This window comes from Leptodactylus fuscus, chromosome 3 (genome assembly GCF_031893055.1).
Source record: "Leptodactylus fuscus isolate aLepFus1 chromosome 3, aLepFus1.hap2, whole genome shotgun sequence".
Lineage (NCBI taxonomy): Eukaryota > Metazoa > Chordata > Amphibia > Anura > Leptodactylidae > Leptodactylus > Leptodactylus fuscus.
Genome location: NC_134267.1, coordinates 127,124,656 through 127,149,402, shown reverse-complemented (window position 1 = coordinate 127,149,402; position 24,747 = coordinate 127,124,656). Strand labels below are relative to the sequence as shown.

Below are 24,747 nucleotides of genomic sequence, written 5' to 3'. Positions count from 1 at the left end.
TTTATGGCTTTTTATCAGTATGTGGTGGAAAGGTCGCTATTGCAAAGTGGTTGACATATGGACCACAATGAAAGGAACAGTACATGTAATATGATGGACAATATTTGCAAAATTACAATTAACATTGTTTCTACTAAACGTGTACCTACTGTCTAAATTATGTAATACTGTCACAAATATTGTGCTGTAAATCTAGTGCTTCTTCATGTTTTCCTGACACACTGCATGTCTGCCTGATTCTCCTCTGTGAACCTGGCACACTCGCTAACTGGCTAGCACTGGAGCGAGAGGATAGTCGGATTGTATGGGATACTTTACTGGAACTCTAATCTCTCTTCCCGTCTCCCTGACTCTAAACTGTTAGGGTTACAGTAAGGTATCCAATATGGTTATATAAGTCTATGTGGCCAGCACCAGGGAGAGAATTGTCCATCTGAGAAGCCTTCCTCTGCCACAGTCAGCTGTATTTAGTGTGTACAGTTCACACCTTAAAACAGATTTTCCAGATTTAGAGCACAGCTAAGGCTAAATTCACATCTGTGTCGGAGTGTCTCTGTGTCTCTGCTTCAGAGGACTTTTCCCTCTGCTGGTTTGAGAATAAAAATGGCGGACATTCGATGGCTACCTTGCAGAGCCCATTAATCTATAGGGTCCGCAGGTGACCTTTGTTTTAGTGGACGGGCTCTGCATCATTCGGGTCCCCCAGTGGATGCATATGTTGGAGACCCCAGTGCAGGTGTGAACCTAGCCTCAGAGAAAACATCTGTGTTTATTTATTGAAAAGTTCACAAAACTCCTTCTACTACACATTAAAGTTGAATTTTTAATTTTTTTTAAATAGTTTTTAATCCTGTGCTCCACCTGTCATCTACAGTTAGGTGCTTTTTTTTAGGTTAATAAAACATCTCCAGCTCAGCCTCTGTCATATACTGTAGTCCTTATGCATAAATGGTTTCAACAAAAATTTCAACCAATATGGTTTCAGCTGTCATGCTTCCGTTTGATAGCTATAGACCGCAATAAAAGCTCCTTTTCAATAGATTAGAAGTACAAGATTATAAAAGTATTGAATTTTCCGGATCTGTTTAGTCCTGCCAAAGTCCTGAATGAGAGTACAGGAATATAATAAAGGAATATTTCACTGATGAAGTGATGACCTTTTTACTTGCCTCCAAATGCCCTTTAACCAAAGTACATGCCTTTAGAACTGCTGATGGCTTTTTCATCACAAGAAGCAGTCAAGCATTGAGCAGGTATAATGACAAGCCTTGAACTCCTTCTAAAATACCAAAAGATCCTTTACAAGCATCTCTAGTAAGAATGGAGGAATAACATGTATACATTCTTCCTAGCCAGTAGAGATGATTGAATTAAATGAAGCTAACATTGAGTCCTATGTATTAATACCAGCCTGCCACATAGTGCTACATCAGTAACGTATTTCTGTGTATCATGGCGTGGCTCATTGATTCATCCCTTGTTTCTAAGCAGCTGTTTAGAGATTGCCAGAAGATGTTGAGGCCATTCTGATCCCCATTGATTCACAATAACATTTGTAATCCTTAGTAATGATCCAATAAAATTTCAGCATCTGCCGTATTTGTACTAAGTGAATTAAAACTCTGAACTGCCCTGACTCTGGTGGACTCACAAGGCCCAGGTATTACATGCACAACTATACCTCTAAATGCCCCTTGAGCGTATACGGTATATCCTCCGAGGCTACTGAAATATCTTACTGCCTGCGGGCTCTAAAAGAAAAATGTAACAAGTTCTTCACGTTTTAAAATAAAAAACTCTTGTCCTGACAGCCCTCTAAACTTTTTTTTTTTAATATTACAAAATGTTTTTTTTTTTATTTTTTTCCCTCCATGTTAGTTGAACACTGAGTGAATAGGTTACGTTTTATATTGGATGTTCTCCTTATATACCTATATTTATGGGTCTTCTGAATTTTTGGCAGGTTTACTACATTTGGTCTGCAGGTACATCTAGATCCTGGTTTGACTTATACTTTTTAGATTTAGAAACACATAGAACAATACGTTTGGTTTTCTGCTTACAGTGGATGCATCCGTATTTTCTCTAAATGGAGCCTAATGCTAGGACTCTGCAGGGTTTTGTGTCTGTGCAACATGAAAGGGATCTCTTGGGACTAAAATATATCATATTGGTGGGGGTCTGACACCCTCACCAATCAGCTGATGATGAGTGATGCAGGCTCTTCACTACTTACCATGAACACCGTCATACATTGTATAGCAGCTGTCCTTGGTGTTGCAGCTCAGCTCCATTGAGTTGAATGGGACTGAGCTGTAGACAGGACATGTAACTGTGAAGTTGAAATGGCACTCGCCAAAGTGCTGCTGCTGGTTTGATCAGCTAATCTGTGGTTGTCCTGGGTTTCTGACCCCCCCACCCCCAGATCTAATGTTGATGACTTGTCCTATCAGTATTTTATTCGTGAAAAAACCCTTTAAGGTAGGGGTCACACTACCATTGGTGTCCGTTCTGAAAGTGTCCGTTTAAAAAAAACAAAGCAACAAAAAATAGACACCTATCATAATGGACACCAACGGTAGTGTGAACGCCCCCTAAGATTGCAAATGTCATGCTACCCATCACAGCTGATGATAAATGTGTGAATGTGGTCACACAAAAATTGAGCAAGGTTGAATTTCTGTTCATTGCCGAGTCGCTATTGTAGCAACCAGCAGGTCACACCACCACAATCACCATGTTTAGTTGCAGTGTTAGCAGCACAGCATTGTAAACTTGTCTCTGTAGCCCTAGTCTTAATTTTACTCCAGAAAAAAAAACTGTCAATATTTGATGTGCTTTCTTATGACAAACGTCTTTTTTGTTTCTTTTGGTTTGTGTGTGGGGGGGGGCAGTTTCTAATCCAAAGTATAAAAATGAAAAGCACAGTATTTAAAGTATTCTTATTTCATTTGTTATTCCATCTCCTTTTTTTTTTTGTAATTCACTTTTTGTTTTATTAACCATTTTGTTCAGGGATGAAATGGCCAAAGAAATGTCTGACATTCTGTCTAGGTTGGTGAGACAATATGGATATGTTGAGGTTTTTAATTGTTTTTAATTCCTTAGTGAAAATTTGCACAACTAATATTTTAAGTGATTCGTACATGATTTAAACATGAAAAAATATCTTTAATCACCGAAAATATATATAAATATGCTTTGATCTATATAACTAATGACATGCCTCTAGTACATGTTATAAATGTGCCTTTATTGCCATAAAATGAACAATTTTTTTTCTAACAATATGGATTTAGAATTGTATAATTGTTTTAAGTTTTTTTTTATTCTGTCATGTGTTTGTTGGTGTGTTGTCTCATGTACATAGTGATAGATAGATAGATAGATAGATAGATAGAATCATCAAATTGTGTTAGCTCTTCTGTTGTAATGCCATAAGTAAAAACATCTTTCTAGTTTTCCACAAAGTTGTCAGTTGTTCATTTTTATTGTTTTTGTTTATGGCATATTTGGTTGCATATTGTTGCATGCAGGTTTCCTCTGTCCTCTTGAAAAGTCGGACATCTTCACTTGCGGACAGGAAAGGACGGGCACGGAGTGCAAAAGAACGCACCCGATGCCCATTGAAATAAATGACAGGTGTCGCGGACACAGCTAGTGTCCGCTCCTAGTGTCCGTGACAGATTTGGAGCGGACACTAGGAGCGGACACTACATGTCGGACACCGACGGTAGTGTGAACGCCCCCTTACAAGATGTAGAATAGAGAAGTTGTTTGGGCTAATAATAATGTAACGGGATTTCCAGTTGTCATTAGGTCGTCTTAAGCAACAATTGTTTTTGTGTTGTGCGCGACATTGCCATGAAATATCTGCTTCCAGTGTAAATCTTTTGGCAAAGCTATACTCACAAAGTGCTAATAACCCATCGTGCACTGACTTTTATTTTTAATGAGCCATTCCATTGCTCAGTTTCTTAGAAATGATACAAATTATTACTGGAAAATGTTGAAAGCAAACTAATAGGTACAGTCATGTTACATTTCAGCTAAACCATTGCTACCAGAAAATACATAAGACTATGAAGTGTACTGTCAAAGTTTGAAGTTGTTGGATTGTGCAAGCTTGAAATACTAAAATCCTTTGTTTTATAGCTGGTAAGAATGAATTAAAATTGAACCAAAAATTGGAAATTGGAATTTCCAACGAAATTAGACATTTAATGCTGAATTTTAATACCCCCAGGCTTATTGATTCATTTTTCCCTGAGTGGCTTAAAGAGAATATGTCTCCAGAAAATGACCTATTTTTTAAGTTTTTTTTAAAAGATTGTCATTATAATTTTTTTTCCCCTCCATAAAACTGTTTTAGACAAACCAAATCCTGCTATTGTAATCTGGCCACTAAGCCTAAAATAGACTAACAGTTACCAGTCACACAATTTACACCACAGATTTCAGATAGTGACCTACAGTATCTCACAAAAGTAAGTACACCGACCTCACATTTTTGTAACTATTTCATTATATATTTTCCTGGGACAACACTAAACAAATGACACTTTGATACAATTCTAATGTAGTCGGTGTACAACTTGTATAACAGTGTAAATTTGGTGTGCCCTGAAAAGCACTCAACACACTGCCATTAATGTCTACACCTCTGGCAGCAAAAGTGAGTACACCTCTAAGTGAAAATGGACAAATTGTGCCAAATTAGACATTCTCTTTCCTTGTTGTCATGTGACTCCTTAGTTTCAGGGCTAGTTCACACGGGCTTCCGCGTATACACATTCTGTCGCAGCTTTCCACTCCAAATTAGGCCCAACTGAATGGACCTAGTCTGAAGGGTGGTGTCACGAGGCGGAACTCTGCCTGAAGAAAGGGCAGAGGGGGGCGTTTTTTACCAGGATTTTTACACGGATTTCGCGTCAAAATCCTGATGATTTTGCCCCGCGTGCACTAGCCCTTACAAGGTCTCAGGTGCATATGGGGAGCAGATGTTTTAAATTTGTTGTTATTGTTCTCACACTCTCTCGTGGCGGTGACTGGAAGCTTAACATATTCCAGAAGGACTGAAGAGAAATTATGCATGCTTACCAGGACATCTTCAAACAAAATCCTTTATTAATACCATAAACATAACGCGTTTCAGAGCTAAACAGCTGCTCCTTTTACAAATGTATAGTCTGGTAGAGCTGGCACATGTTTCAGATTCACAAGTTTAAATCACACAAACAATAAAGTGCACGCCCATTAGGGGCGTGCACTAGTGAGTTTGCACACAATAAGAATCACAATACTAAAATTGCAATCAAATCCAATACAAACCAATAATAAAACATTCTGACCTTACCATATGTGATTAAAATTGTCATTGAATCGACATCGTCATGAAGAAGTGGAAGAGGATTCCAGTGACTAACTCTATGACCAAGAGGGTTAAGGCAGTGCTGAAAAATAATGGTAGCCACACCATAATATTGACACTTGGGGCCCAATTTGTCCATTTTCACTTAGGGCTATACTCACTTTTGTTGCCAGGGGTTTAGAAATTAATGGCTGTGTGTTGAGTGATTTGATGGTACACCAAATTTACACGGTTATACAAGCTGTACACTGACTACTGTGGATTGTATCAAAGTATCATATCTTCAGTGTTGTCCCATGAAAAAAATATAATAAAATAATTACAAAAATGTGAGGGGTGTACTCACTTTTGTGAGATACTGTATGATGTAACCATTTAGCTACTCCCTTTTTCTATACGGAGCATATCCAGAAAACTCTCCATAGACCTCAGTGAGGTGGGTCCAGACTATTGCTGTCTACAGCCAGCAGACTACTGTAAAGCATATCACTAAATTACAGTATACAGAGCAGAGGAGCTCAAGCAAGATGGTAGTGCCCGTAATGATGTACAGGGAATAGAAAAAGAATAAATAATTAGTAAAAAAAAAAAAATACTTTTCTTTTAGCATTTTTCACTTGCACAATCTTTTCATCTCCATTCATGTTAAAAGACAAAAAAAAAAAAAAAGATGCTTGGTAGGCCTCTAGGGTTTAAAAAAAAATGGCAGCCAATGTGTACTTTTTTCCCCTGTTTCTGTTCAGGCTGTGTATCAGTCTCACAGAATTTCTGAGGCCCTGACATTGGTCTAGTAGCCCCATTATTATGCATCTCTCTCTGGGGGTAGTGTACTGTCTGCCAGTAGATAACAGCTTCACATTTCTGTTGCTCGCTTACCATGAGGCTTTGCAACTCCCTCTAAATAATAAGTTACTCTTTATACACGGAAACCTTTACATTCTCTGCTGTTACACACAATATGTCTAGCTATAAAAGCCCAAGTGAACATACTATGATGCAGTTGAAAAGTTCCCTTTCCTATAAAGAAAGAAAACAGTTGTTAGTGATATCATCAACCTTAATACACCATCAGCTAGGTAGGTATTTGCGGTATCAGATGACCATAGACTTCATAGGGTGCATTCACATGGAAGAAAATGGTGTGGAATTTCAGCGCTGAGAAAAAAGCCTCCCATTGACTTCAATGGGTTCCTTTTTCTGAAGTCAATGGGAGGCTTTTTTTTTTTTTTTTTTTTTCAGCACTGAAATTCCACACCAAATTCCTCACCATTTTTCTCTGTGGGAATGGACCCTTACACTCATATCGGGGATTGAAACTAACAGGACTGCTCAAGAATGGTATTGGCTAGGATGGAAAGAGTTCTGTGGTCTGCTACAAAGTGTCAAGCCTCTTTCTATATTATATATATTCCTTATACTATTTGCAATTTACTTGCAATGTTTATATATTTAGAAGGATAAGTGGATAGCGGCACTTAATACCGAACAGACCCTTGTGCCCAAGCTGTGTGCCATACAGGAGAACAATTGACTAACTGCTTGTAATTCGGAGGTATCATCAGAATACTTCTGCTGTGACGGCTTTTCTTGGCGCTGTAGATCATTGAAGGTCTTTACTATTCTGTATTCCTATAAAGCCATCAGATAGTGTATCACACGTTTTATTATTTTGTCAAAAGTGAAAGCTAAAATATACCTTTCCGAGCACAAACCAAACATTTGTCGGTTTTCTACATCCTCCGTCCTGCAGATTTCTATTCTCATGTAATTTCCAAAAGCTTTTTATTGTTTAGCCTGTAGTTAATAGTTAGTGTCAATATTATATAAAATAACTTGTGTTTTGGTGCTGTTATAGGGGGGTACAAGTCCAAGCAACAAAAACCGCAGCCAGCGTCAAGAAGTATGACTTGAGCAAGTGGAAATATGCCGAGCTGAGAGATGCGATCAATACTTCATGTGGTAAGTTGACAAAAGCAGCTATTAAAGAGCAAGGTGTGAGTGATTAAGCAGGTGCACATTAAGGAGGCGATATGACGGCTGCTGTGGAGAGTGTGCAACTCTTAATTTTTATAATCCTGTGGGAGAACACAACTTTAGGTGACCCGCTGACCCACTTCTGTTGCTGGGAGTGAAATCTTTACCACATTCTGTATTCAGCTACTTTGTGAACGTTATACTTGGTTTTATTACTGGTTTAACACAGGTAAAAAATAATGTAAATGAAAAAAAAAATGCAAAAATAAAATACAAGCAATTATTTTTACTTTTATATTTAGCATAGGTCACATTTATTATTATTATTATTATTATTATTATTATTATTATTAATTTATATAGCACCATTAATTCCATGGTGCTTTACATTTGGGGGTTACATACAATACACAGAATATACAGGTAGATATAATACAAACAATGACCGACTGGCACAGTGGGGTAGAGGGCCCTGCCCGTGAGGGCTTGCAATCTATGGGACACATTTCCATAAGGAATAATACAAACATATGATATTATCATAAAGTGACAATCCATGTGTCTCCATGGCCCCATTCATTGAAGTCAACTCATCTCTCCCCCCTGCCTGTACAGCGACCTCTGCAGAGCATACCCATAACACCATCCCATAGAAGATTTATGATACTAAGGTGCTGTTCAGACAAGATGGTTTTTCTAAAATAAAAAAAGAACTACATGAAAATAAAATCAGATTTGAATATGAGTTTTATTGTCCCGGAGTTCTGTGATTATATTGCTGGTGGACAGATAATGTATATATGTATTTGGCTGCAAAGCATTGCATTACATTATGTGTATCTGTTACACTTGGCTGCTGCTCTGCAGTTTCCATCTTGCAAGTGACATCTCTATTGTTGGTTTTCTTTTTACCTTGATAAGTTTGTTAGAAAAAAAGAGCGGCTAAGAAGAAACCGATTGCTTCTCCTTTGCTCACATTCAAAGCTCCTCTGTCTAGCTGGATTGTACAGGGATCTGTATTCCTCTTATATCTAGAGAAGACAGCAGAGATTGTAATAGAATGAACAATACATGGAGCATAACACATATGTAGAAACATGGCTAGTAACTATACATTTTTGTGGAAACTCTGTTTAATACTAGATGACTCTAAAGGCATCAGATAGTAACTCTGAATATTCTGTACAGTTTGCGTGCAGGTAAAGGATTTGTCTAGAGATCTTCCATCTGTTTGAAGCGTCTCTGAAAATTTCATTAGGGATCGGTTTGTGGAAATTCTAATTTAGTCAATGAGGCTGCAGTTTACAGTTACATAAACCTCCTCAGATTACGCTCCCTTAACCCTTCTCTATCTGCCATTTGTCGGCACCAGTTTCTTTGTATTTCCTGCTTTTAGGAGCATGTCCAGTGCTCTTACCCAAAAATTATTAGTTTTTAATGTCATCTTTAGCTTAAGTCCAGACATTTTACGCTTTAATGGGAGTCTGAGAGCAGAAAAATCGGTAACAAACTAATGATAGTACCTTCTAGAGATGCTTCTACACTTTCCAAATATGTCTTGGGAGATGTCACTCAAGCAGGTGGGAAAGGAGTTGGGGGGCAGTTAGGGGTGATTCCTTAGAGTAGACCGTGAAGCCGCAGCAGCAGAAGAAATGCCCCTCTAAGTCCTTTTCAGCTGATGTTCATGTGCATGAAAATGGGGCTGCAATGCAGAATAAGAAGGGTATCGCTACAGAGTATAGAAACTGCTGTACAAGGTACTGTCATTAATGTGAGACTGATTTTCCTGCCAACAGACTTGCTTTTATTTGCGCTGCAACACATGTAACATGTAACACATGAAATGTGCTACAGATTTCACTCTATGCATTGCATTTCCACAAAATAAAATAATGATGTTGGAAATGTTCATTGCATGCTGATTTCTGCACAGACTTGTTCCACTGTTTGTGGGTTGAATTGAGATTGCTGCAATTTTTAGGTGTTAGAATCTGAGCATGACCCAAGATGTCTTTACATGGGCCGACAGGCATTCAGTGATGGATATTTTTAGGAGCATTTATTCCTCATTGCTTGCCTTTCTTTGCTGCATGTAAATGGAATAGTCATTGCTACTGTATACAGTATTTATGATTTGTTGATCTCCCATACAGTTTGCATTTCTCGGCAGCACTTACTGCTGTTCACTAAGGCCAGTGCTCTGCCAATAATCTTTACTCTTGTATGAAACCCCTGGTCACCCAATCGTTGCTTATTTGTCAGGTGGTCGTTTGCATATTTACATGGACCCCTTATTGTAAATGATCATTCCTGACCATTAGCCCAATAATTGTACCATGTGGCTCAGGACCTTTAGTTCATTTCAGCCATAATTCAGCTGCTTTCTAACATTCTTGTTCCAGTTGCAGTACTTGGACTTCATGCGATCCTGCTAAACTGAATTTTGATTATTTTAGTATGTACCATGTTTAGTTAAGTAGAATTGCTAGAGGTGTGTTTATTGTGACCATAATATCGGCTTTAAAGGGGTTGTCTGAAGCTCAATGTGTTTTGCATAGTGATGACCATACACTGCAGAGTTGATGCTGAGAACGGCCGCTCTGCTCCTATTCACTTCTGCCATTATACCTTGTATACACCTGATGAGCTGATTTCTGTGGGGTTGTCATATTCCCACTCATTAGATACTGGAAACCGGTCCTATAGATATGTCATCAGTAGCCAAAACAAAATTGGGTCTTGGACAAGCCCGTAAGCATTTTGGCTAGACTTGTCAGAAAGGGTCTCCTCTAATAATATTAGGAGGAAAGGATGTGTTTGGAAAAGTTACTTAGTGGGAGTCATTGTACATGTTTTTTAACATTGGCAGATAAAACCCATTTTACTGAGCAAGTAACGGACAGTAATAAGGCTAAGGTTATACAGATAAGACTTTGATCACATTGGTTCGGAAGATGGCATGCAACGTTACTTTTTCTGTCTAAAACCATAACCAAACCAAAATGGCATTGGTATCTAGCTGAACGGTTGTGTTACTATGAACTAAAACCACAGTGCAGTCCTTATGAGAGATGAGCGAGTAGTATTCGATCGAGTACTTCCCCTGCATAGGTATTGGTGTACTTGATCGAATACCACATGGTAAACACAGTAAAAATTCGATTCCCCTCCCACCTTCCCTGGCGCTTTTTTTTTTTACACCAATACCTATGCAGGGGAGGTATTCCATCCAATACTACTCGGTCTAGTCCTTATACATATATACGGTCTAGATTATTTATTTTTTTTAACTAAAGGTTTGCAAATCCAGCAGAAAAGCTAATATTTGGCAATAAATAAAAACTGTAGGTACAAAGTTAAGGAAGCTTTTGTAATTGGTAGAAATAAAGTGACAGGGACTGTGAGAAGAGTACATAAATGTACATACTCCCTTATAACCTTACAATGTTGGCCTCCTTGCCCTAAACACTAGGCTTAAGCTGTTTGACAAATGAGCAAATATTTTTTTTTATACTTTTTATAGAGGCTTGTTCTGAATTGAATGTCATGGTACAATGAATAATTTAGAACACAGTTGTACGAAACAGCTGGGAACACTGACATGCATAGAAGTATATTATGAATAAGCAGTCTCCAGTGGAACCAGATATCCCTTGAAGTCAGTGTCATTCTGAATTTTCCACTTAATTTCTTTCCTTTGAGCTTATACTTGACAGTGGTTTCCAGTGTGCAAGACATGAGCCTTGTGTGCAGTATACATGAGCTAACATAAATATGTGAAATAACCCTTCCATGCAGGTCTATCAAGCATAGTCAATTCTGCCAGTTCTTGGCTGGCTTATTATACGTATCCTATTAATATTATAAATGTGAAAGTTTGTGGGTTTGGATGTTTGCATGTTCGGATGTTTGTTCCTCAATCACGGAAAAACCGCTCCACCGATTTGGCTGAAATTTTTCACAAACATAGTTAATACACCCGATTAAACAATAGGCTACTTTTCGTCACAATAGCGCACATACGTTTGTGCCAGGACCCCCACAAAACCCAAACTCACACCACCATCTCTGCAATCTCACACACTTTGGACCATAGCAAGCCACAAAATTCATATTGCCCTCTACAGCCTAGCCCCTAACCCCACACAATCACATATACATATACTTTACCACTTTGCCCCTCACCTTAACGATACTCCAGGAGGCTCTCTTTAACGCTCCGGAGCAGCCATGTTTGCCGACCCCCACCGCTCTGACAATCCGTGACACCGCCCACCCATGTCAATACCCTTAGGCGGTCTAATAAATGCAAAAAAAAAGAGTTTAAAAAAAAATTAAAAAAAATATAAAAAAATAAATAAAAAGGATTAAAAATTCAAATCACCCCCCTTTCCCTACAACACATATAAAAGTAGTTAAAAACTGTGAAACACATACATGTTAGGTATCCCCACGTCCGAAATCGCCCGCTCTACAAAGCTATACAAATATTTTTCCTGTTCGGTAAACGCCGTAGCGGGAAAAATGGTCAAAAGTGCCAAAACGCCATTTTTTCACTGTTTTGATTCTGATAAAAATTTGAATAAAAAGTGATCAAAGCAATAACATGTCCCGAAAATGGTAGAACTACAAAGTACACCCGGTCCCCCCAAAAAAGACGCCCTATACATCCCCGTACACTTACGTATAAAAAAGTTAACGCCTGTCGGAATATGGCGACTTTTCAAAAAATACATTTTTAACACAGTTTTGGATTTTTTTTAAGGAGTCAAAATGTAAATAAAACTATATAAATTTGGTATCCCCGGAACCGTAACGAAACACAGAATACAGGGGACATGTCATTTTGGTTGCACATTGAACGCCGTAAAACCAAAGCCCGTAAGAAAGTCGCAGACATACATTTTTTCTTCAAATCCACCCCATTCTGAATTTTTTCCCTGCTTCCCAGTACATTATATAGAATAAATAATGGTGGCATCATGAAGAAAAATTTTTCCCAGGAAAAATTAAGACCTCATATGGCTCTGGGAGCGGAGAAATAAAAAAGTTATGGGGTTTAGAAGGAGGGGAGTCAAAAACTAAAATCAAAAAATGCCATCGGCGGGAAAGGGTTAACTTCAAATACTTCGGTCCCAAAGTCACTATGTAAAGTTTATAACAACACCGTATAGCAGCTCAAATACAAATTCACTTCACCACAAAAGTCTCACGTATTCTCTGAATTACAGCAAAAACAAGATACAAAGTTACATTTCATATCCCATACCTTATACACAGTACGAAAACCTTACCCATGCCGGTATATACAAACTTCTACAATCACCGCAGACAAAGTCGCGGGTAACAGCTAGTAGTAGTTATAAATGTCAGAAAACTCCCCATCTCTGCCTTCCTTGGTGCTATTAGCACAATACAGTTACAGTGTACAATGACTTTATTCCATCCATGGACGTAACATTATGTTAGTGAGAACATCATAACATCCCACTAAGATCCTATTGAGACAATATTGGCATTGCCAGTGCTATCTGCATTGAAAGATTAGATATATTGGAACAGGGAATGTCACATGGCTGCAGTAAAAGGTCTTTCACGTTTAGTACCTGCAAATGATCTTACATAAGCTATATATGGTGTCAGGAGTAACTTCATATGATATATGATTCAAGCTGTAAAAACTGACCTTGGACTAAATATGTATAGGTATCTTTACACAATCCTTTAAAAGTGCAAGAAGCTTCTTAACATACTATGACTTTCTACATATTCCGTCATGCCTTTTACACTACACTCCATAAAGGGACATTGCTTAGAGGGGTTTTATCACTACAGCAACTTATCCTTTATCCACAGGATAGGGTATTAGTTTCAGCAGATCAGTGGGGGTCTGGCTGATGGTACCCCCCATTGGGTAAGAGAACAGGGATGTTGTGCACTCCAGTCTAAATGGAGCCGTGGTTGGAAATGCAATCTCCACTCCATTCATTTTGATGGGACCTCCAGGTATTGAGTCCAAAGCTTGGCTATCTCCACCAGTCCACTTGAAATGAATACAGCCTTTTCAATCTGCTGTCTATAGTGGATAAATGGTTGTGGTGGGAAAATTCTCTCAAGGTCCATGGCTCTTGGAAATATGAAGGTCATCAGCCAACAGAACTGTGTCATCCGGGATTTTCTTGAAATGTTTTGTATTGTTCTTGTGTTTTTGTACTTTATTTCATTTATTTTTTTCTGTTCTTGGAAAGTGTATCCTCATATATTTATATATTTAGTAATATATGTAAATCATGTCTTGGAGCAGATACCTTTCTTCCATAACTATAAAGTCAGTGGTGATATACAGGGGAGGGGGAGTCCTCTTATATTATATATCTCACATAAAGTGTTTCATAGCTTATTCATGAACATGTCCTTTCATTTTAGATCACAAATTGTTCATCTGTCACTTCTACATGTAGTTCAAATAACATACATTGCCGATTTATGAAATCCATTTTATAAACAAGAAACCAAAAGCAACAAACAGGATAATATAATCTGTTTTTCATGAACAATTTATACATTGCAAGATATATAAAGGGGTTGATTTGTTAAAGGGAGGATTCTGGTTGAATCAAATAAAGCCTATTCATTTCATGAAATAAAATTTTATATATTTTTCATCATTCTTTTTTTTAGATCTCTGCTTACAGTTTTCTTTTTTTTTTTCTTCACTCCCAGTGGATTGAAAAAAAAAAAATCTCCGCTGGTCATGTCATGGTCACACACAGGTGCACAGTGTGTCACACTACAGATATGAGCCGTGCACCTGTGTGACCATCATGTAAACCCCTGGGAAGAAAAATACAGGTTTACATTCCAAGATTATAAGCCGAGATCTACAATACAGTGAATAGACTCAAACGCAAACTAGAATACTATTTGTAGTTGAGCAGAGTTATAATAAAAGATGCTTCTGAATTATTATATCATAAAGGATGAGGTTTTGTACTTGGACATGTCAGGAGTAGAGATGAGCGAACAGTGTTCTATCGAACTCATGTTCGATCGGATATTAGGCTGTTCGGCATGTTCGAATCGAATCGAACACCGCGTGGTAAAGTGCGCCATTACTCGATTCCCCTCCCACCTTCCCTGGCGCCTTTTTTGCTCCAATAACAGCACAGGGTAGGTGGGACAGGAACTACGACACCGGTGACGTTGAAAAAAGTAGGCAAAACCCATTGGCTGCCGAAAACATGTGACCTCTAATTTAAAAGAACAGCGCCGCCCAGCTTCGCGTCATTCTGAGCTTGCAATTCACCGAGGACGGAGGTTTCCGTCCAGTTAGCTAGGGGTTAGATTCTGGGTAGGCAGGGACAGGCTAGGATAGGAAGGAGAAGACAACCAACAGCTCTTATAAGAGCTAAATTCCAGGGAGAAGCTTGTCAGTGTAACGTGGCACTGACGGGCTCAATCGCCGCAACCCAGCTTTCCCAGGATCCTGAAGGGAATACACTGTCAGTGTATTCCCGTATACCCGATATATACCCCCGATACCCGTTCCAACGGTGTGCCCCCCCACCTTCACCCCAGAAATACCCTGCAAGTCCCCTAGCAATAGGATTGGGGCTATATACACCCACTATTTTTGCTACTGCCATATAGTGCCATTGTCTCACTGGGAATTCAAAGAATATATTGGGCTTACATATAACTTCAATTCCAGGGAGAAGCTTGTCAGTGTAACGTGGCACTGACGGGCTCAATCGCCGCAACCCAGCTTTCCCAGGATCCTGAATGGAACACACTGACAGTGTATTCCCGTATACCCCATATATACACCCCAAATCCCCGTTCCAACGGTGTGCCCCCCCACCTTCACCTCAGAAATACCCTGCAAGTCCCCTAGCAATAGAATTGGGGCTATATACACCCACAATTTTTGCTACTGGTATATAGTGCCATTGTCTGACTGGGAATTCAAAGAATATATTGGGGTGACGTGCACCCACAATTTTTGCTACTGCTATACAGTGCCATTGTCTCACTGGGAATTCAAAGAATATATGGGGGTTATGTGCACCCACAATTTTTAATACTGGTATACAGTGCCATTGTCTCACTGGGAATTCAAAGAATATATTGGGGTTATGTGCACCCACAATTTTTACTACTGGTATATAGTGCCATTGTCTGACTGGGAATTCAAAGAATATATGGGGGTTACGTGCACCCACAATTTTTACTACTGGTATACAGTGCCATTGTCTGACTGGGAATTCAAAGAATATATGGGGGTTATGTGCACCCACAATTTTTAATACTGGTATATAGTGCCATTGTCTGACTGGGAATTCAAAGAATATATGGGGGTTACGTGCACCCACAATTTTTGCTACTGCTATACAGTTCCATTGTCTCACTGGGAATTCAAAGAATATATGGGGGTTATGTGCACCCACAATTTTTAATACTGGTATACAGTGCCATTGTCTGACTGGGAATTCAAAGAATATATGGGGGTTATGTGCACCCACAATTTTTAATACTGGTATACAGTGCCATTGTCTGACTGGGAATTCAAAGAATATATGGGGGTTATGTGCACCCACAATTTTTACTACTGGTATACAGTGCCATTGTCTGACTGGGAATTCAAAGAATATATGGGGGTTATGTGCACCCACAATTTTTAATACTGGTATATAGTGCCATTGTCTGACTGGGAATTCAAAGAATATATAGGGGTTACGTGCACCCACAATTTTTGCTACTGCTATACAGTTCCATTGTCTCACTGGGAATTCAAAGAATATATGGGGGTTATGTGCACCCACAATTTTTAATACTGGTATACAGTGCCATTGTCTGACTGGGAATTCAAAGAATATATGGGGGTTATGTGCACCCACAATTTTTAATACTGGTATATAGTGCCATTGTCTGACTGGGAATTCAAAGAATATATGGGGGTTACGTGCACCCACAATTTTTGCTACTGCTATACAGTTCCATTGTCTCACTGGGAATTCAAAGAATATATGGGGGTTATGTGCACCCACAATTTTTAATACTGGTATACAGTGCCATTGTCTGACTGGGAATTCAAAGAATATATGGGGGTTATGTGCACCCACAATTTTTAATACTGGTATACAGTGCCATTGTCTGACTGGGAATTCAAAGAATATATTGGGGTTATGTGCACCCACAATTTTTACTACTGGTATACAGTGCCATTGTCTGACTGGGAATTCAAAGAATATATGGGGGTTATGTGCACCCACAATTTTTAATACTGGTATATAGTGCCATTGTCTGACTGGGAATTCAAAGAATATATGGGGGTTACGTGCACCCACAATTTTTGCTACTGCTATACAGTTCCATTGTCTCACTGGGAATTCAAAGAATATATGGGGGTTATGTGCACCCACAATTTTTAATACTGGTATACAGTACCATTGTCTGACTGGGAATTCAAAGAATATATGGGGGTTATGTGCACCCACAATTTTTACTACTGGTATACAGTGCCATTGTCTGACTGGGAATTCAAAGAATATATGGGGGTTATGTGCACCCACAATTTTTAATACTGGTATATAGTGCCATTGTCTGACTGGGAATTCAAAGAATATATGGGGGTTACGTGCACCCACAATTTTTGCTACTGCTATACAGTTCCATTGTCTCACTGGGAATTCAAAGAATATATGGGGGTTATGTGCATCTACAATTTTTAATACTGGTATACAGTGCCATTGTCTGACTGGGAATTCAAAGAATATATGGGGGTTATGTGCACCCACAATTTTTACTACTGGTATACAGTGCCATTGTCTGACTGGGAATTCAAAGAATATATGGGGGTTATGTGCACCCACAATTTTTAATACTGGTATATAGTGCCATTGTCTGACTGGGAATTCAAAGAATATATGGGGGTTACGTGCACCCACAATTTTTGCTACTGCTATACAGTTCCATTGTCTCACTGGGAATTCAAAGAATATATGGGGGTTATGTGCACCCACAATTTTTAATACTGGTATACAGTGCCATTGTCTGACTGGGAATTCAAAGAATATATGGGGGTTATGTGCACCCACAATTTTTAATACTGGTATACAGTGCCATTGTCTGACTGGGAATTCAAAGAATATATTGGGGTTATGTGCACCCACAATTTTTACTACTGGTATACAGTGCCATTGTCTGACTGGGAATTCAAAGAATATATGGGGGTTATGTGCACCCACAATTTTTAATACTGGTATATAGTGCCATTGTCTGACTGGGAATTCAAAGAATATATGGGGGTTACGTGCACCCACAATTTTTGCTACTGCTATACAGTTCCATTGTCTCACTGGGAATTCAAAGAATATATGGGGGTTATGTGCACCCACAATTTTTAATACTGGTATACAGTGCCATTGTCTGACTGGGAATTCAAAGAATATATGGGGGTTATGTGCACCCACAATTTTTACTACTGGTATACAGTGCCATTGTCTGACTGGGAATTCAAAGAATATATGGGGGTTATGTGCACCCACAATTTTTAATACTGGTATATAGTGCCATTGTCTGACTGGGAATTCAAAGAATATATGGGGGTTACGTGCACCCACAATTTTTGCTACTGCTATACAGTTCCATTGTCTCACTGGGAATTCAAAGAATATATGGGGGTTATGTGCACCCACAATTTTTAATACTGGTATACAGTGCCATTGTCTGACTGGGAATTCAAAGAATATATGGGGGTTATGTGCACCCACAATTTTTACTACTGGTATACAGTGCCATTGTCTGACTGGGAATTCAAAGAATATATGGGGGTTATGTGCACCCACAATTTTTGCTACTGCTATACAGTTCCATTGTCTCACTGGGAATTCAAAGAATATATGGGGGTTATGTGCACCCACAATTTTTAATACTGGTATACAGTGCCATTGTCTGACTGGGAATTCAAAGAATATATGGGGGTTATGTGCACCCACAATTTTTACTACTGGTATACAGTGCCATTGTCTGACTGGGAATTCAAAGAATATATGGGGGTTATGTGCACCCACAATTTTTAATACTGGTATATAGTGCCATTGTCTGACTGGGAATTCAAAGAATATATGGGGGTTACGTGCACCCACAATTTTTGCTACTGCTATACAGTTCCATTGTCTCACTGGGAATTCAAAGAATATATGGGGGTTATGTGCACCCACAATTTTTAATACTGGTATACAGTGCCATTGTCTGACTGGGAATTCAAAGAATATATGGGGGTTATGTGCACCCACAATTTTTAATACTGGTATATAGTGCCATTGTCTGACTGGGAATTCAAAGAATATATGGGGGTTACGTGCACCCACAATTTTTGCTACTGCTATACAGTTCCATTGTCTCACTGGGAATTCAAAGAATATATGGGGGTTATGTGCACCCACAATTTTTAATACTGGTATACAGTGCCATTGTCTGACTGGGAATTCAAAGAATATATTGGGGTTATGTGCACCCACAATTTTTACTACTGGTATACAGTGCCATTGTCTGACTGGGAATTCAAAGAATATATGGGGGTTATGTGCACCCACAATTTTTAATACTGGTATACAGTGCCATTGTCTGACTGGGAATTCAAAGAATATATGGGGGTTATGTGCACCCACAATTTTTAATACTGGTATATAGTGCCATTGTCTGACTGGGAATTCAAAGAATATATGGGGGTTATGTGCACCCACAATTTTTACTACTGGTATACAGTGCCATTGTCTGACTGGGAATTCAAAGAATATATTGGGGTGACGTGCACCCACAATTTTTGCTACTGCTATACAGTGCCATTGTCTGACTGGGAATTCAAAGAATATATGGGGGTTACGTGCACCCACAATTTTTAATACTGTTATACAGTTCCATTGTCTCACTGGGAATTCAAAGAATATATGGGGGTTATGTGCACCCACAATTTTTAATACTGGTATACAGTGCCATTGTCTCACTGGGAATTCCACAAATAATTTGGGGATTCATTCACCCTACATCTCAGGCTCTTGCCATATTCACCCAGGTTGTCAGTGCTGCACCAGCTCGTTCCCAGACAGCTCGGCCCGAAAAACACGTTACCTATATAGAGGATTTGGACAATGAAGACAACATGTTCTAAATCTAATGTCTGCACCTTCTCCAGAATTAAAATAAAGGCAGCGTTTAACTTTCAAATAGCACTGCACAAAGGAAGATCTTATCAGCTTGTCTCATGACATGCTACTGAAAAGTTTCATTTGTGTATCTTAATGTAAATATAGTTGTATAAGCTTTTTGGGTTTTAGGCACTGCCAAGTTATTTATTACCACCCGCTCCCTTATAATGATGATGACGCCAAAGTCACTGTGGGTGTTCAGAGCTCACAGCTTTGGGTGACATTTGTCTTGCTCTCTGTCGGTACCAGCTGTCTTTTTGGATACCGTAAAGTTATGTTGACTTTATTAACAGCTATAGAAGCTTTAGCCAGGTTGTGACGGTGTGTAACCCTAACAACACTAAGTGGGATACACATTAATAGTCAGTCTATGTACGCTAAACGTATCACTGAAGTAATTTTTTTTCCCTCTCCCCTAATATAAGAAAGGAACAGACATTAGACCTAGACCGGGGTTCGAGGCTTGAAAAAATCCAGTATTATTTGTTCTTCATGATGTGAAATATGTGTTGAAAAGCAACCCAAGATGAAGTCAGCCATGTGTGCCAGTGTGTTACTTGGCATGCCTTTGCTGGCCCCAACTGTAAGGGTCACTCTCCATTTCCTCCATTTTCCACTCCCCTTCACACCATTTGTGGTGAAGCAATGGGATGCACTGAAGTGCACCCTCTAGCCTCGTGTGGGATAGGGACATCAGATGCCACTCCAACCCCCTCGTCTTCCTCCGCCAGCCAACGGTGCGAAGATGAGAGGAGTGTGCTCTGAATGTTTTCTGCCTAGCAGAGGCTAGTTCTCACTTACGAAAATGGCCCCACTTTGACCTGTATATCAGGCACAATGGTGTAGGTTTCAAAGAAACATGGCACCAACAAGTTGGAAAACGTGGGCCATGCGTGGACCGTGTTTGAGTCTGGCAAGCTCCAGATCTGCTACCAGGTTCCAGCCATTATCACAGGCGCAAAAATGCCAGGCCCCAGGTGTAGCAGGGAAAAAAAAATGGCATCTCAGCCAGGATGGCATCCCTGACCTCGGAGGCACTGTGCTGTCTGTCCCCTAAGCTGATCAGTTTCAGCACGGCCTACTGACATCTCCCCATGCCAGTGTTACAGTGTTTTCCGCTAGTAGCTGGGGTGGAGGTTGCAGCTTCGTAGGGTTTCAGTCTACTCCTGCCATGAATTTTGGCCTGGGAGAGGAGATAGGCCACCCCAGTTTGCACCCGGGGAACAGACTCCACCACATTCACCCTGCCTGTCATTAAAGATAAGCACTGCAGCATCCCTGACCACAGGCGCTTGTCCATGTGTCGGTGGTCAAGTGGACCTTGCAGCAAAGCGCAGAGCTCTGGGCCCGACTGATGTTATGGGACACATGCAGGCGCAAGGCAGAGACAGCACACCAAGAGAAGTAGTAACGGCTAGGCCCAGCATAGGGAGGTGCCCCAGCTGCCATCTGCTGACGGAAGGCCTGGGTCTCCAGAAGCATAAACAAACACCAACATCTCCAGGGCCAGCAGTTTATCGATGAGGCTGTTACAGGCTTGGGCATGGGGGTGGGTTGTATTGTACTTCTGCCTGCAATGAAAAGCTTGGGAAATGTGGAGTGGCTGGGAAGAGGCGCATGATGGTGCAGGCCAAAAGGGCGCATGAGGGTGAACTCCCCAATGTGTCAGAGATAGGTGTGTAGGTGTCCTTGCATCATATACTTGCACCATATTTGGCTTTGGAAGTTAATTTTGTGCCAAAAAGTGGTTAAGACAGCGATCCCTCAGCTACTCCCGTTACACTGTCTATTGAAGTTACCATCTGTGGAAGTGGACCACCATTTCTAAGATCCCAAAGGAAGCAGGCAAGAGATGTGCAGTTCAGAAAAAAAGATGAGAAAATAAGTTTAGGCTGTAGAGCACAGAGGGATCGGAGAGGACAGAGCTGGTGTCGGCCAGGTATTCCCACAACATGCGCCTATACTTGTCCCTCCTGGTGACACTAGGCCCCTGAGTGGCAGTAATTTGTCCAGGGGGGCCATTAACGTGTTCCAGACCTAGGAATAAGTCTTCCAACAGGGTAGAGTTTTGCATGCCTTTGCTTCTACCCACTGTTTTTGCTGCTTAGCTTCCCTCCACATCTACTCTGCTTTCACCCCTAAACATCACCCCAGTTTATGCCTTTGCTTCTACCCAGGTTTTTTGTTGATTTAGCTTCCCTCTACATCTACACTGCTTTAGCCCCTAGACATCACCCCTGTCCATGTGGGGTCGGTGGCCTCGTCATCCACCAACTCCTCTTCCAATTGCGCACTGCCCCCTTACTGCAAACCGCACATGACCACAGCTTGCCTTGATGGCAACTGTGTCTCATGATCCCCACTTAGGTCCAGACAAGTCGGTGGCGGGTCCAAAACCCCAAAATTGGAAGGAAATGGCAGATGCTGCAGTATTTCTAACACCTGTTCCTGGTGCTCGGGCCTGGTCTGTGTTGTACCCTGCACCCTGTTTAACGCATCTGCCATATCCGAAGTTGTGCTGAGCGCATGCTAATGTTTCGTGTCCATTGCAATGGATGGGATGGGATTTCACATAAGTCTGCCACCCATGGCCACTCATGGTTGAGCAACTGAGGGAGTTGACTTTGACGAACCCGAGGGTTTTGGAGTTGGAACTACATCAAAGGTCTGTGCTGCTCACACACTCTGCTCAACACATGATATGTTTAGTGCCAGCAGTGTGGAGACGTCGCACAACAGCCGTTGTTCCAGCAGGTACAGGCGTTGTAGGAGTGCATAGAAGCTAGCAGCGGCAACTATACACTTTAAAAACTATCCGCACAAGCGCCACACTTTCACCAGTAGCTCAGGAACATTGGGGTACCTTTTTCAAAAGATTAGCAGCAATGAGTTAAAAACGTGGCCCAGGCATGGAATATGTTGCAGGCTGCCAAGCTACAGAGCCAATCCCAGGTTACGGCCATTATCACACATGACAACATGCCTGGGCCCAGGTGCAGTGGCAAAAACCACATTGCCGTCTCATCGAGGATGGCATGACTCACTTTGTAGGCAGTGTGCTGTCTGGCCCCCAAGCTGATGAGCTTCAGCACGGCCCGCTGACGTCTCCCCACACCAGTGTTGCAGCGTTTCCAGCTCGTAGCTGGGGTCAATTTAACAGCGGAGGAGGGTGGTGTTTCAGCCCTCCTCCCAGGAATGTTGTGTGGGGAGACAAGTCAGGCCACCACATTTTGCGACCCGGTCCACGCCTCAACTACATTCAACCACTGTGCCCAAATTGAAAGGTAGCGTCCCTGTCCGCATGCACTTGTCCATTCGTAACTGGTCACATGGAACTTTAGGGCTAAGCGCTGAATTTAGGGACCGCCTCATGTTTGGGGGAAAGTGCTGGTGTGGACGGCACAGTGCGGTGGCGCAGTAGACACTCTGCCCAAAAAGGGCAGAGTGTCCCCCAGCCGGGATTCCAACATCTCCTGGGCCAGATTTCTTGAGATGAGGCCGTTGAAGCCTTGGGCATGTGGGTGGGTTGCGCTGTACTTTAGCATGAAATGAAAGGCTTGGGAGATGGGGAGTTGCTGGGAAGAGGCGCATGATGGCGCGGGCAAAAGGAGAAATGGCAGGAAAAGGTGAGGATAAGGGTGAACTCCCCAAAGTGTCAGAGGCAGATGTGGAGGTGTCCTGGCTCCTGGTCTGGACTGCAGCGCCAGCCCTGTCAACAGTGGAAGAGGCAGTGGCCGCCAGGCCAAACGACGATTATCCTGCGCTTGCTCTCACCCACTGAGCCCAGGGCTTGCCTTCCAAATGATGGCACCCGCAAGAGGTGGTGAGATTCCTCTCCGCAGATCTCCAAACCATCTTGGACTTGCAAATTGCACTAAATTTGTCATGTAACTGACATGTATATGATGAGTCTATCCATTGTCTGTTCATTTTGGTGAAAGTCAGCCTGTCAGCTGACAGACAGCTGTGCTTGTCAGTGATGATGTCACCGGCTGCTTGTACCCCCAGTTTTTGCTGCTTAGCTTGCCTCCACATCCACACTGCTTTTGCCCCTACACATCACCCCTATCCATGCCTGTGCCTCTAGCCATAAGTCTGCCACCCATGGAAACTCATGGTGCAGAAAGTGAGGGAGCTGACTCTGAGGAACCCTTGGGTTTTGTAGCTGGTACTCCATCAAAGGTCTCTGCTGCTCACACACCCTGCTGAACATACGGTATCTAGGGTTAGAGCGTGTGGTGACCTCACACAACAGTAGGTGCTTCAGGCAGATGTAGGCCTTGCTGGAGTGTATTGCGGCTAGCTCCAGGTACTGTAGACTTGGGAAAGTGGGTGTCCAAGTGCCGCACTTTCACCCTTAGCTCAGCTAATTTGGGGTATGTTTTTAAAAATCATTGCACCACTACATTGAACATGTGGGCCAGGCATGGAACGTGTTGGAGGCTGGCAAGCTCCAGAGCCCTCCAACAAGCTAAAAAACCTGGCCCCAGGGGCAGCGGGGATAAACAAATTGCCATCTCATCCAGGATGGCATCCCTGACCTCAGAGGCAGTGTGCTGTCCGTCTCCCAAGCTGATGAGCTTCAGCCCAGCCTGCTGACGTCTCCCCACACCAGTGTTGCAGCGTTTTCAGCTCGTAGCTGGGGTAAATCTAACAGCGGAGGAGGAGGAGGGTGGTGTTTCAGCCCTCCTCCCAGGAATGTTTTGTGGGGAAACAAGTCAGGAAAATTCTTGAAACGGGAGAGTTTTGCATCTTTGCCCTTGCTGCCTATGGACATCCCTTTGCCTCTAGCCACCATTTTCCCTGCTTTGCTTGCCTCCACATCCACACTGCTTTTGCCCCTAGACATCACCCCAGTCCATGCCTTAGCTTGTACCCCCAGTTTTTCCTGCTTAGCTTGCCTCCACATCCACACTGCTTTTGCCCCTAGACATCACCCCAGTCCATGCCTTAGCTTGTACCCCCAGTTTTTCCTGCTTAGCTTGCCTCCACATCCACACTGCTTTTGCCCCTAGACATCACCCCAGTCCATGCCTTAGCTTGTATCCCCAGTTTTTCCTGCTTAGCTTGCCTCCACATCCACACTGCTTTTGCCCCTAGACATCACCCCAGTCCATGCCTTAGCTTGTACCCCCAGTTTTTCCTGCTTAGCTTGCCTCCACATCCACACTGCTTTTGCCCCTAGACATCACC

General features: G+C 41.4%; 1 protein-coding gene across 4 annotated transcripts in view; it reads left to right on the top strand.

Moving 5' to 3' along the window:
• MYO6 (myosin VI) overlaps window positions 1-24,747 on the top strand; it is a 227,019-nt gene that overhangs the window by 187,650 nt on the left and 14,622 nt on the right. For 2 of the 4 annotated variants that reach the window (XM_075268292.1, XM_075268291.1), the window contains exons 31-32: window positions 3,016-3,054; window positions 7,227-7,330. In XM_075268292.1, coding sequence (XP_075124393.1) covers window positions 3,016-3,054; window positions 7,227-7,330 — 143 coding nt within the window. The remainder of the gene's footprint in view (window positions 1-3,015; window positions 3,055-7,226; window positions 7,331-24,747) is intronic. The other 2 variants (XM_075268294.1, XM_075268293.1) reach the window with 1 other exon arrangement.